The 11,436-nt window shown below is 39.0% G+C and overlaps 1 protein-coding gene across 1 annotated transcript; it reads right to left on the bottom strand.

Moving 5' to 3' along the window:
- Window positions 1–1,918: 1,918 nt before the first annotated feature.
- LOC131151379 (uncharacterized) lies at window positions 1,919–2,350 on the bottom strand. The gene has a single exon (XM_058102624.1). The coding sequence runs from the start codon at window positions 2,348–2,350 to the stop codon at window positions 1,919–1,921; it is 432 nt and encodes a 143-aa protein (XP_057958607.1).
- Window positions 2,351–11,436: the final 9,086 nt, after the last annotated feature.

Below are 11,436 nucleotides of genomic sequence, written 5' to 3'. Positions count from 1 at the left end.
ATCATGCTTTTTCGAATGATGCACTTGCATCCAATGGGTTTTATTCCTTTGGGTGGCTCTTCAAGATCCCAGATTTGATTAGAGTACATGGACTCCATCTCTGATTTCATAGCCTTTTGTCAAAGTTCTGCATCTTTATCTTGAAGTGCTTCACAGTAGTTGTCGGGTTCGATATCTAGTTCATCAGGGATCATGTCATAAGACTCTCCCAAGAATATATACTGATCAGGCTGGTGTACAACCCTCCCACTACGATGAGGCACATTTTTTTTGTGTTGATCCTGATCCTTGTGCACCATCATTCTTCCCTAGTTAAACAACCAACGTATTGATGCTAGTTGCACGTGATGGGCCAGACTCAACTCGAGTTACAACATTCCTTCCACTATGACAAGGCAATGGGATGTGAATAAATTTGTCTTGTGGTGGTTCTTCTTGCACTATTGGTATAGATCGTATATCTTCTCTCAACTCTTCTAGAACAATCCTACTTTTGGGTTTGTGGTTTATTACATAGTCCTCTTCTAAGAACGAGTATTGGTGCTAATAATGACCTTCTGATCCTTAGGACAATAAAATAAACCACCTTTCGTTCCTCTAGGGTAGCCAATAAATAAATATACATCTATTCTTGATTCTAACTTATCTGTTTTCCCTTTTAACATGTGTGTTGAACTACCCCATATCCGAACAAGCAGCAGTCTAGGTTCGCACCCAGTCCACAATTTTGTGGGTGTAGTAGGTACTTGTTTAGATGGGACCAAGTTCAAAATATAGGTTGTTGTTTCTAGTGCATGCCCCCAAAACGAATTAGGCAAATCTGAATAACTTATCATAGATCTGACCATGTCCATAAAAGTCATATTCCTTCTTTCTGCTACACCATTATGTTGTGGCACACCAGGTGCAGACAATTAGGAATCAATTCCCTCCTTTAATAAGTAATCCACAAATTCACCTAAGAGGTACTTGCCACCATGATCAGAATGTAGCGTCTTGATACATTTACCTTAACGTTTCTTCGTTTCTGACTTAAATACCTTGAATTTTTCGAAGCATTCAGACTTATGGCACATCAAATAAATATACCCACACCTTGAGTAATCATCAATGAAAGTAATGAAAAACTCAAAGCCACCTCTAGCTTGGATATTCATGGGGCTATACAAATCAAAGTGAACCAATTCTAATGTCTCTTTTGCTCTATAGCCTTTGGCCTAAAAGGTTCGCTTGGTCATCTTACGTTCTAAGTAGGATTCATAGACTGGTAGTGCCTCCACTTCTAATGAACCTAATAGCTTATTTTGAACCAACCTTGAAATCCATCTCAGATTAATATGACCTAGGCATAAGTGCCAAAGATAAGTTTGGTTCAATTCAAAAGGTTTCTTTCTCTTACATGGTTGTTTATCAGTGCTATTCAATTCATTTAGCTGACAGGTTTGCTGGAACCCCTACAAAGAATTGCAAACATGGTTAGTGGCTCCCGTATCTACACACCAAGTACTGGTAGATATCACCGCTAAACATGTTTCTACTACTAGTGAATGAGATATACCTTTGTTGTTCTGTTTGGCGAGATAAACTAGACATTGTGCTTTCTAGTGCCCTGGTTGCCCTTGGGCTTTTTCACTCCATCCTGTGGCCTACTAACTACTAAAGGAGCTCCCTGTGGTTTTTGAACCTTTTTCTACTTCTTTCGACCTTTTGGCCTAGAAGAAGAACCTATCTCTGTCACAAGAGCAAAATTTGGCGTCCTGATGAGGCCCTCCGCTGCTTAAAGCTCTTTAAGTAGTCCTGCCAATGAGTGAGAGAGCTTATTTATGTTGTAATTTAGGAAAAACTGCTTAAACGAGTCAAGCAGCTACTAGAGAATGATATTGACCTAGGTTTCCTTATCGATTTCAGCTCCAAGGATCTATAGCTCATTAAGAAGACCAATCATCTTCAAAACATAATCCTTTACTGGGGTCCCTTTTGCCATAGTGATATTCATAAGTTCCTTCATAGCAGTTTGCCTAGCAGCACGATTTTGATCCCCAAACATTTCTTTGAGGTTATGCATTATATCATAGAAAGAAGGCATAGACTGATGTTGATGTTGTAGAACATTTGACATAGATGCCAAAATGTAACACCGCACCACCTCATCAGCCTTAATCCACTTCCAATAAGCCTGGGTTTCCTCATCGGTCGCCCCTTCATCGAGTTTCTGTGGACATATCTCTACGAGCACATACTTGTACTCCTCTGCAGTCAGTACAATGTCCAAGTTCCTTTTCCAATTAATATAATTAGGTCCAACAAGTTTGTTTTCTTTGAGAATAATAGCCAGGGGATTGAAAGCCATATTAATCCCGAGAATCACATATTATAACAAAATATGATGAGCAATAATAAACTTTTAATTCAATTAAAAGAATATGGTTCCCTCTACCAATATTTTTCTTTTAAAGAATCTATTTGCAACCTAGCGTACTGTAAGTAATATGCCTTGATGGGAGGTAGTCTATTACTTAATATTTGTGTAGACAGGTGAGGACCTATTAATTTTACTATCTAGGCAAGTGACTATGCCAAGAAAAATTAAACTGCTGACTTTGCTTTGGTCCTATAAACAATAGCAGTGACTCAGATGGTGAGAATGCTATTATTCATAACTAAGTGTATACCATTACATAACACTAGACCTATTATCCCGTAGTGAATCCCTCAGATGGAGAGGTGACCCAATACTAAAATTTACTAGAATTTATACTTTGTGAGTCTGTAATTAATTCCATCTGATGGGGAGGAAGATACTAATATAAACTCATAAAATTAATTACATCACCTATAAACTAGTGATGGAGACCATGGGATTTATACGTAATAAATTCCCTCACCCACTTAGTTATTTAATTCACGAGGGATGCAAATTTGCACGTGTTTAATATTCCAATATTGGTAACTAAAATACACGCAACAAATAAATTTCCAAATTCCCTTAAATTATTTTTTTAAAAAAAATTTATAACTTGGGAATTAATTTTATTCTCTAGTTGCACATGCATAAACCAATATTGAAATATTAAGTCTTATATGCTAATGACATAACATAAGAACAAAAAACACGCCAAGAAAGTATATATATAAATAAGAAATATGATATAATAAAAATCGTGGCTATTATGGTCCACCAACTCGCATCATAAAACCGTGATTTTATGCTTTCCATTACGGAGTGTCGGCAGTTGGTAGGGTCCGACCTATAGATTGTGGGTGCAAGTCTATTTATAAACCCTCCATTTAAATTCAAATTTAAATTCAAATTCAAATTCAAATTCAAATTTAAAGTGCAACACTGTTCTAGGGTTCTTCTTCTTTTCCGCCACTACTATGTGCCGCAACTTTGCCTGCGTCTCGGATGAACTTGCAACAGATTGCAGAATCCCATGCCTCCATGACTGGAGTTCATATGCTATGAATCTTGTAACAAACAATCGCAATCAGATTACAGAATCCTATGCCTCCATAATCCGGAGTTCACATGCTACAAAGTTTTAAACAATCGCAATCATAAACCATGCATTCATGTAACCATAATAACCGAGCCAGAACGCTGTAAAATAAAAGTTAGTGCATCCACACGTTCTACCCTACACACGCACTAGTTCAAAAATTGAAGAACATGGTACTATTATCCGTATACAGCGTCAATCGAGGCTCTAATACCAATTAAAGGGGCATGCTGCGGAATAGCCATAAGATCTGGTTGTAGTGCATATGGATAACCAAAAAAAAAATGATCTTGCATACCTGGGTTAAACAAAAATTTGATCTTTCAAGCCCGGATCACAATAAAAATTCGATACTACAAATCCTAATTACGTGATTAAGATCATACATGCGAGATCTCTCTGGTTTGATGTCGAATCTACAAGCACGAAGAAGAACTCCCAAATCTGCGAGATTGAAGAAGAACTCTTGATGATGACCAGGGATCTTCTACTATATTCCTCGAACATGCCTTGCTCCTCAGAGAGTGCGCTCGTCAGCAGCGGCTAGGGTTTGCTTCTCACGAAAACGTCTGCCTTTGTGAGTGCATTTTCGTCTTCCCCTTACCGCTAAATAGAGTGTGTGTATATAGGCTATAGCAGGGACCTCTAAGAAAATATGACTAAGGCTTCCAATGTAATTAAGAATTCCTAATTCGACTCGGATTAATCCTTAATTACGTTAATAGCTTAACTTATTTGATGTGTCGGATTCAAAATCCACTTGCAGAGTTTGACACAATCAAAACTTATAAGCTTCCTCAAGGGGGTATCATCAATCCCGATACCGAGATGTGGTTTCCATCAATAATTAATATTCACCATACACATAATGTCATTACCCAACTCAGTGAGTTTATTGACCCATAAAGAATCTCACTCTTCTATAAATCAAAGTAATAAACACTACACGCACGTGTCCAATAATCATATCAGGATTAAAAGCATAAGCACTCATAATAATCATGAGGTATTAATTGTTTTATATAGTCAGTATAAAAAAAATTATCCCAAGAAGGTCCTGTTCAATACACACAAAGTGTACTAGCACAAGGAGTTTGAACTATACCATTTCCCATAGTTAAGATAGACCTATTAAAACCTTGTGCTACAGTTCTTCCAATGGTGTGTCAAATTTCATTTAAGAATAATAAATTTATATTCTATAAGAATTGATGATCTAATCTTCTATGTGTAAGCCGTACTCCACACACTAGATCACCTACTATATAGAATAAAAGACACACATGCATAATCCTTAAATAGATAATGTCAGACAAACATTGCTCACAAAGATTCTCATTAAAATGGAATAACTAGAGTTATTAATGAACAATAAAACTGATTACATAAAGCATGTCTTTTAGTATAAATCTCTAACAATAGCAATGAGCATTTGGTGCAAACGAAGTTAAACACTCAAGGTGGAGATGACAATATGCATAACGTAGGGAGTTCTAGCTCAGGAGACTAGTAGCAATGTAGTATAGTTATAGATAAACCCAGATGCATTATCAGGCCACCACCTAGGTATAGATTTGATGATCTAGTGTCTTATGCACTTAGCACTATTAACAAGGATCCTACTGCTTTTCAAGAGGAGGTCCACATTCGAGAGAAAAGTATATGGATGCGTGCTATGATGGAGGAGATGGCGTCATTGCATAAGAACTAGATGTGGGAGTTGGTTGGAGCTTTCATAAGGGAAGAGGATAATAGGATGTAAGTGGATGTATAGGAAGAAAGAAGTGGTATTAGAAAAAGAATAAGAGAAGTTTAAGACTCGGTTAGAGGGAAAAGGTTACTCACAGAGGAAAGGAGTTGATTATGATGAGATCTTCTCCCTTATAGTCAGACACACTTCCATTAAGGTAGTGTTGGGATTGGTGGTGCATTTTTGGCATGCATTTGGAGCAAATGAACGTAAAGATAGTGTTTCTCCATGGTGATTTGGAGAAGCTAACTTACATGGTCTAGTCAGAAGGGTTCAATCAACCTAGATAGAAGTACTTGGTCTGTAAATTAAAAAAATCATTTTATAGACTCAAACAATCTTCGAGGTAGTGGTACAACCAGTTTGACTCTTACATGATTCGGATTGGGTGTAATGTCCCGAAAAATAATGGTATTTAAATAAGAAAAGATGTAGAAATGGAAATAGGAACAGAAGGAGGCAGCCGACTCTGTTGACGAACGTGAACGACGTTGCACTTTGGGATGTAATGACTAGGAGAATTTATCAGGTCCTCGTCGATGAACACATGGGATTCATCAACAAGGATACAAGAGGGCCTCATCGATGAAGACAAGTTTCGTCAACGAGAAGAAACCGAGAAAGGATTTTTGGAAGTTTGAAATTCGTCGACGAGGGTGCAGGTTCATCGGTGAACTTTCTACAGGACTCATCGATGAGGTGACGTGTCTCGTCTATGAATCTAACTCTATAAATAGCTTAAAGTTGGATTTTTACGCAGAAAACATACAGAAATTCACTCCCTCTCTCTCTTCTATTGCTCCACCTCCATCTCTTTTCGATTTCAGCCCTATCGTTAGTCGGATCGATGATCTGAGGCTACCACAACGCTCCTGGAGAAGTTCTCTTCAAGTTTGTCAGAGCGGATCATCGGTGGGACAAAGTTGGATTTCATCCTAAATTCAGGGTAAGGTCTTTTAAGAAAATTTTGGTTTAGTAGCAGTTGTAAGAAATGTAGTAGACGTAGAAATATGATGTTTTGTTCTGGGACATATGGTTTTCAGGGTGTTGAGTGGAGAACCTTGTGAGTGTAGGACCCTTCATAGTAGGGAGATTTTAGCAGGAATCAGGTAAAGGAAATATGCTATGCTAGGAAACCCTTTTACGATTTCACTACGAACTATATGTTTTATCAAATTATTATTCAGATTATATATATATATTTATAGTTTCCAGAACTTGATAATATTAATATTTATTTGTGTGGCTTGAGTTGATAACATAATAGTACTATATTTATAAAATTTGTGATTACCATGGTTATAGTTATTAACAAAAATACCATGATATTTGCATGTTATAGAATGACGAATTTTTCAGTGTACAGTATACTCAAAAATATGCATTTTCAGTAATCTCAAAATAACATGTTTATCATTACCATAACGCCCCCATATACAGATATTCAGACAGTAGTTCAGTTATATAGAAATCAAATTTTCAATCAGTTTATTTAGAATTTCAGATAAATTCTATGGGATTATGGTTGTTTTAGAAACCACAGTAAAAATAATATATTATAGATATTAGTTGCCTATATAATATCAGACCCTGATGGATCAGATAGTAGAGCACGGTACTGTTGCTATATACAGATATTCAGTATAGAGTGCAACCACCTATTCAGATAATACGTGGTATGTAGGTCGATCAAATGCCTAAGAGCGGATAGGCTCACCATCAGATATGGGTTGGGGATAGCTGATCAAACTGATGGAGTATAGTGGTTTATGCTGGTCGGCCAGCCAGGGAAGATCCCGCCTTCGAGCCGCATAACCCTGTCATGAGCGGTTAAATCATGACATACAACCATCTAGGGAAGTTTTCAGTTATTATTATATGTATATACAGTTTTACAGTAACAAAGGGCGTACTTAGGTATAGTAGAAGTATTATGTATAGAAACCTAAAAATACAATTATGTTAAGCAACATGGGATGATGGTTGTTATATTATTTGTACTATATTTTTAGATTAAGTTATATGTGTTTATATAGAAACAGATCTTCTCAGTATTGTAACTCATTCGCCACACACTAGCAATAACATATTTCGTCTTATTGAGCGTTGGCTCATCCCATTATTTTAACATTTTTCAAGTGATCCAGGTAGGCGAGCAGATCAGGCTCGCAGATAGAGGGGCTTCAGTACTACCCTGCCAACAAAGTGAGTATTTTTTAGAGTATTTATGTATAGCCCTAGTCCGGTTGAGGGTATTTTGGGAAGTAGTCATATATGTATATTTTAAGGAACCTTTTAGCACTCTGGTATTGTATATTTTTCTTGGTTGTGTTTATATGAATTTCGCTTCTTGCTGCTTAGGTTGATGGATTTGTTTGATCTAGTAGGTATCAGAGCAGGTCATTACAATTTGGTATCAGAACCTAGGTTGCTAAGTTCTGTAGACTTTAGAGTGCAGCGGATGCAATACCAGAGTATAGGAAAGGATTTGAGGTTTGTTCGGTTGTCTGGATATAGGATTTCCATGGTGGTTTCTGTTTTTTTCTTGGGGTGACCATTTCAAAAAAACCATAGTAAATTGTCGTCAGATCGTGTGTCTAGGTGGCATAACTAGATTTTGAGTTAAGATTGGGGAAGTAGTTAATGGTAAATATGTGATTTGAGTGGAATGAAATAGATAGGGTCTGTGTAGAAGATAAGGTTCTTAAGTGTGTTCTTATTTTTCAGGATGGACCGAGGAAGCAGTGGTACGAATGTTGGGGGAGACAGGCCAGGACCTTTGAGCATAGGTGGATGAGATACAGATGCTGTGCTACGCAGCATCACTCAGCAGGTGATGGCTGAGATGGCTAGGAGCTCTGGGGAGCGTGGCTGTTCGATCGAGCAGTTTACGCGGATGAAGCCCCCATCCTTTGTTGGAGGAGATGACCCAATTGTAGCTAAGAATTGGGTCCAGGACATCGAAAAGATGTTAGCAGTGCTTCCCTATTCGGATGAGCAGAAGGTAGTATTTGCAGCATTTAAGCTGACAAAAGAAACGAAGTGCTGGTGGAGATCAGCGCGATTGATAGAGGAGTAGAGGCTGGTTCCAGTACCAGTGACATGGGACCGATTCAAGGAGCTATTCTTCGAGCGGTATTTCCCTGCTATCATTCGAAGTGTGAAGGTAGTTGAGTTTATGCATCTGGTATAGGGGCAGATGACCGTATCTCAGTTTGTGGATCGGTTTATCGAGTTGTCGCGTTTTGCTCCACATCTAGCACCTGATGAAGAGAAAAAGGCAAGGAAGTTTGAAGAGGGACTAAGGCAGAATTTGTTTAAACAAGTGATTGGCTTCAGAGCTCAGACATTTATGGAGGTTGTTGATAGAGCTGCGATCATTGAGAGTGGTATACAGAGGGGTATAGCGGCTTAGAGTCAGAGGAAGAGGCTTGCGCCTCAGGGTTTTCAAGTTGGCTTTAATAGGGGTCCATGGAGAGGAGGTCATGATAGGGGAGATCAGAGGTAAATGACAGGACCTCGTGGGAATTAGGGTGTGCCGAATGTCCCGATATGTCAGACATGTGGGAGACGTCATTTAGGGGAGTGCCTAGCAGGGAGAGGTGTATGTTACTATTGTGGGAGACCTAGCCACATGGCACGTGCATGCCTAGGTCCGCCAGACCAGGTCCTAGCTCCTAGGCCCTATCAGGGGGGATATCAGGCACCTCGTGGTGGATACCGGAGGAATGTGGCCCTGGCGAGGGTTTACGCATTGACGCCGGGTGATGCTAAGGCTGCTATAGATGTGGTGACAGGTACATTTATTGTTTTATCACATTCCATTATTATTTTATTTGATTCATGTGCTACTCATTCCTTTGTCTCTACATCGTATGTTAAATTATCTACAAGTGAGACTTAGTTATTAGATAGAGAATTGCTAGTAGCTACACCATCTCGGTCAATGTTGAGGTGTCAAAGGGTGCTCAAAGGGTATCCTATAAAAATTCAGGGGAAAGTGCTACCAACAGACCTGATTATGTTTGAGATGTGTGGGTTTGATGTAATACTGGGCATGTATTGGTTGGAAACTAATCATGTAAGTATTGATTATCATTAGAAAGAAGTAGTTTTTAGACCCCCTAGTGAGCAAGAATTCGGGTTTGTTGGTTCGCGTGTACATGCTCCGTTGCAAATAGTATCAGCTATATAGGTAAGCAGATTACTCCAAGATGGAAGTAAGGGGTTTTTGGCTTTTTTAAAGGAAGCATTAGAGAATGAATCAAAGCTTGACAGTACCCCGGTCGTACGAGAGTTTCCGGATGTTTTCCCAGAGGAGCTACTAGGGTTGCCTCCCAAATGTGAGGTGGAATTTTTTTATAGATTTGCCTCCAGGGACAGCGCCAATCTCTAAGGTTCCTTATCGTATGACTCTAGCTGAATTAGGAGAATTGAAGAATCAGTTGCAAGACTTGATGAATAAGGGATTTATACAACTCAATGTATCGCCATAGGGAGCTTCAGTGTTGTTTGTAAAGAAGAAAGACGGGTTTATGAGGATGTGTATTGATTACAGATAAATCAACAAGGTTACTATTAATAATAAATATCCTCTACCCTGTATAGACAATTTGTTTGATCAGCTCTAGGGTATATGGGTGTATTCCAAGATTGACCTCAGATCAGGTTATCATCAGGTGAGAGTAAAGGAAGAGGACGTTGCAAAGACAACTTTCAGGACTAGGTATGGGCACTATGAATTCCTCATTATGCCATTTGGTTTAACGAACGCCCTAACTGTGTTCATGGACTTGATGAATAGAATTTTTCATCAGTATTTAGATTAGTTTGTAGTAGTTTTTATTGATGATATACTAGTGTACTCAAGGAGTTTTGAGGATCATGAGGTGCATTTAAGACAGGTTATACAGACACTCTAGGAAGAGAAACTCTATTCCAAGTTTAGTAAGTGCGAGTTCTGGCTTGAGAACGTTGCATTTTTAGGCCATGTGATCTTAGGAGATGGTATTTTAGTGGATCCTAGCAAGATTGAGGCGGTGGTGAATTGGGTTAGGCTGAAGAACATGCAGGAAGTCAGAAGTTTCTTGGGATTGGCAGGTTATTACCGTCGGTTTGTTGAGAAGTTTTTGGCTTTGTTGGGACCTCTCACGCGGTTGACTAGAAAAAATTCCACGTTTGTGTGGGATGAAGAATGCGAACAGAGTTTTTAGGAATTAAAGTAGCGGCTTGTCACTGCACCAGTACTGACGATTCCATTAGGAGGTGATGGGTATGTGATCTACAGTGACGCGTCTTTGAGAGGACTCGGGTGTGTACTGATGCAGCATGGTAGGATGGTGGCATATGCATCCAGGCAGTTAAAAGAATATGAAAAGAACTAACCTACTCACGACCTATAATTGGTTGCGGTTGTATATGCACTGAAGATCTGGAGACATTACTTATATGGTGAGAAATGTGAAATATTTTATGATCACAAGAGCCTAAAGTACATCTTCACACAGAAATAGTTGAATATGCGTAAGAGGAGATGGTTGGAACTCATCAAAGATTATGACTACACCATCAATTACCACCCAGGTAAAGCAAATGTGGTGGCTGATGCTTTGAGCCATAAATCAGAAGATACTGTACAGCTAGCTGCAGTGGTTCAGCACCCAATTCAAATGGACTTGGAAAGACTTGGTGTGGAATTAGTAGCAGATGATCCTCAAGCACTTATTGCCAGTCTGGTTGTACAACCTACACTATATGAAAGGATTAAAGTCGCTCAAGGGAATGATCCAGAATTGGCAAAAGTGATAGCTAGAATACAGGATGGCTAGAGAGAAGAATTTAGCATTTCTGATGATGAAGCTTTGAGATTTCGCACCAGATTGTGTGTGCCTGCAGATGACAGCATCAGTAGGACGATTTTAGAGTAGGCACATAGATCTTTATACACTGTTCATCCTGGAAGTATGAAAATGTATAGGGATCTGCAGGAGTATGTCTAGTGGAGTGGCATGAAGAGGGAAATAACAAAATTTGTACAGCAGTACTTGACGTGCCAGCAGGTTAAGGCTGAGCACTAGAGGCTGGCAGGTCAGTTGCAGCCACTTTTCATTCCTGAATGGAAGTGGGACCATGTATCCATGGATTTTGTCATTGGGTTACCGCCGGCGCCGCATTGTCAGAATGCCA

Source organism: Malania oleifera, chromosome 3 (genome assembly GCF_029873635.1).
Source record: "Malania oleifera isolate guangnan ecotype guangnan chromosome 3, ASM2987363v1, whole genome shotgun sequence".
NCBI classification, from domain to species: domain Eukaryota; kingdom Viridiplantae; phylum Streptophyta; class Magnoliopsida; order Santalales; family Ximeniaceae; genus Malania; species Malania oleifera.
Note: the sequence above shows the minus strand (reverse complement) of the source record. Positions and strands in the feature narration are given on the sequence as shown.

What these genes read in the sequence shown, in the direction of transcription:
- LOC131151379 (XM_058102624.1), bottom strand. Translation starts at nt 2,350, where the DNA reads ATGGCTTTCAATCCCCTGGCTATTATTCTCAAAGAAAACAAACTTGTT.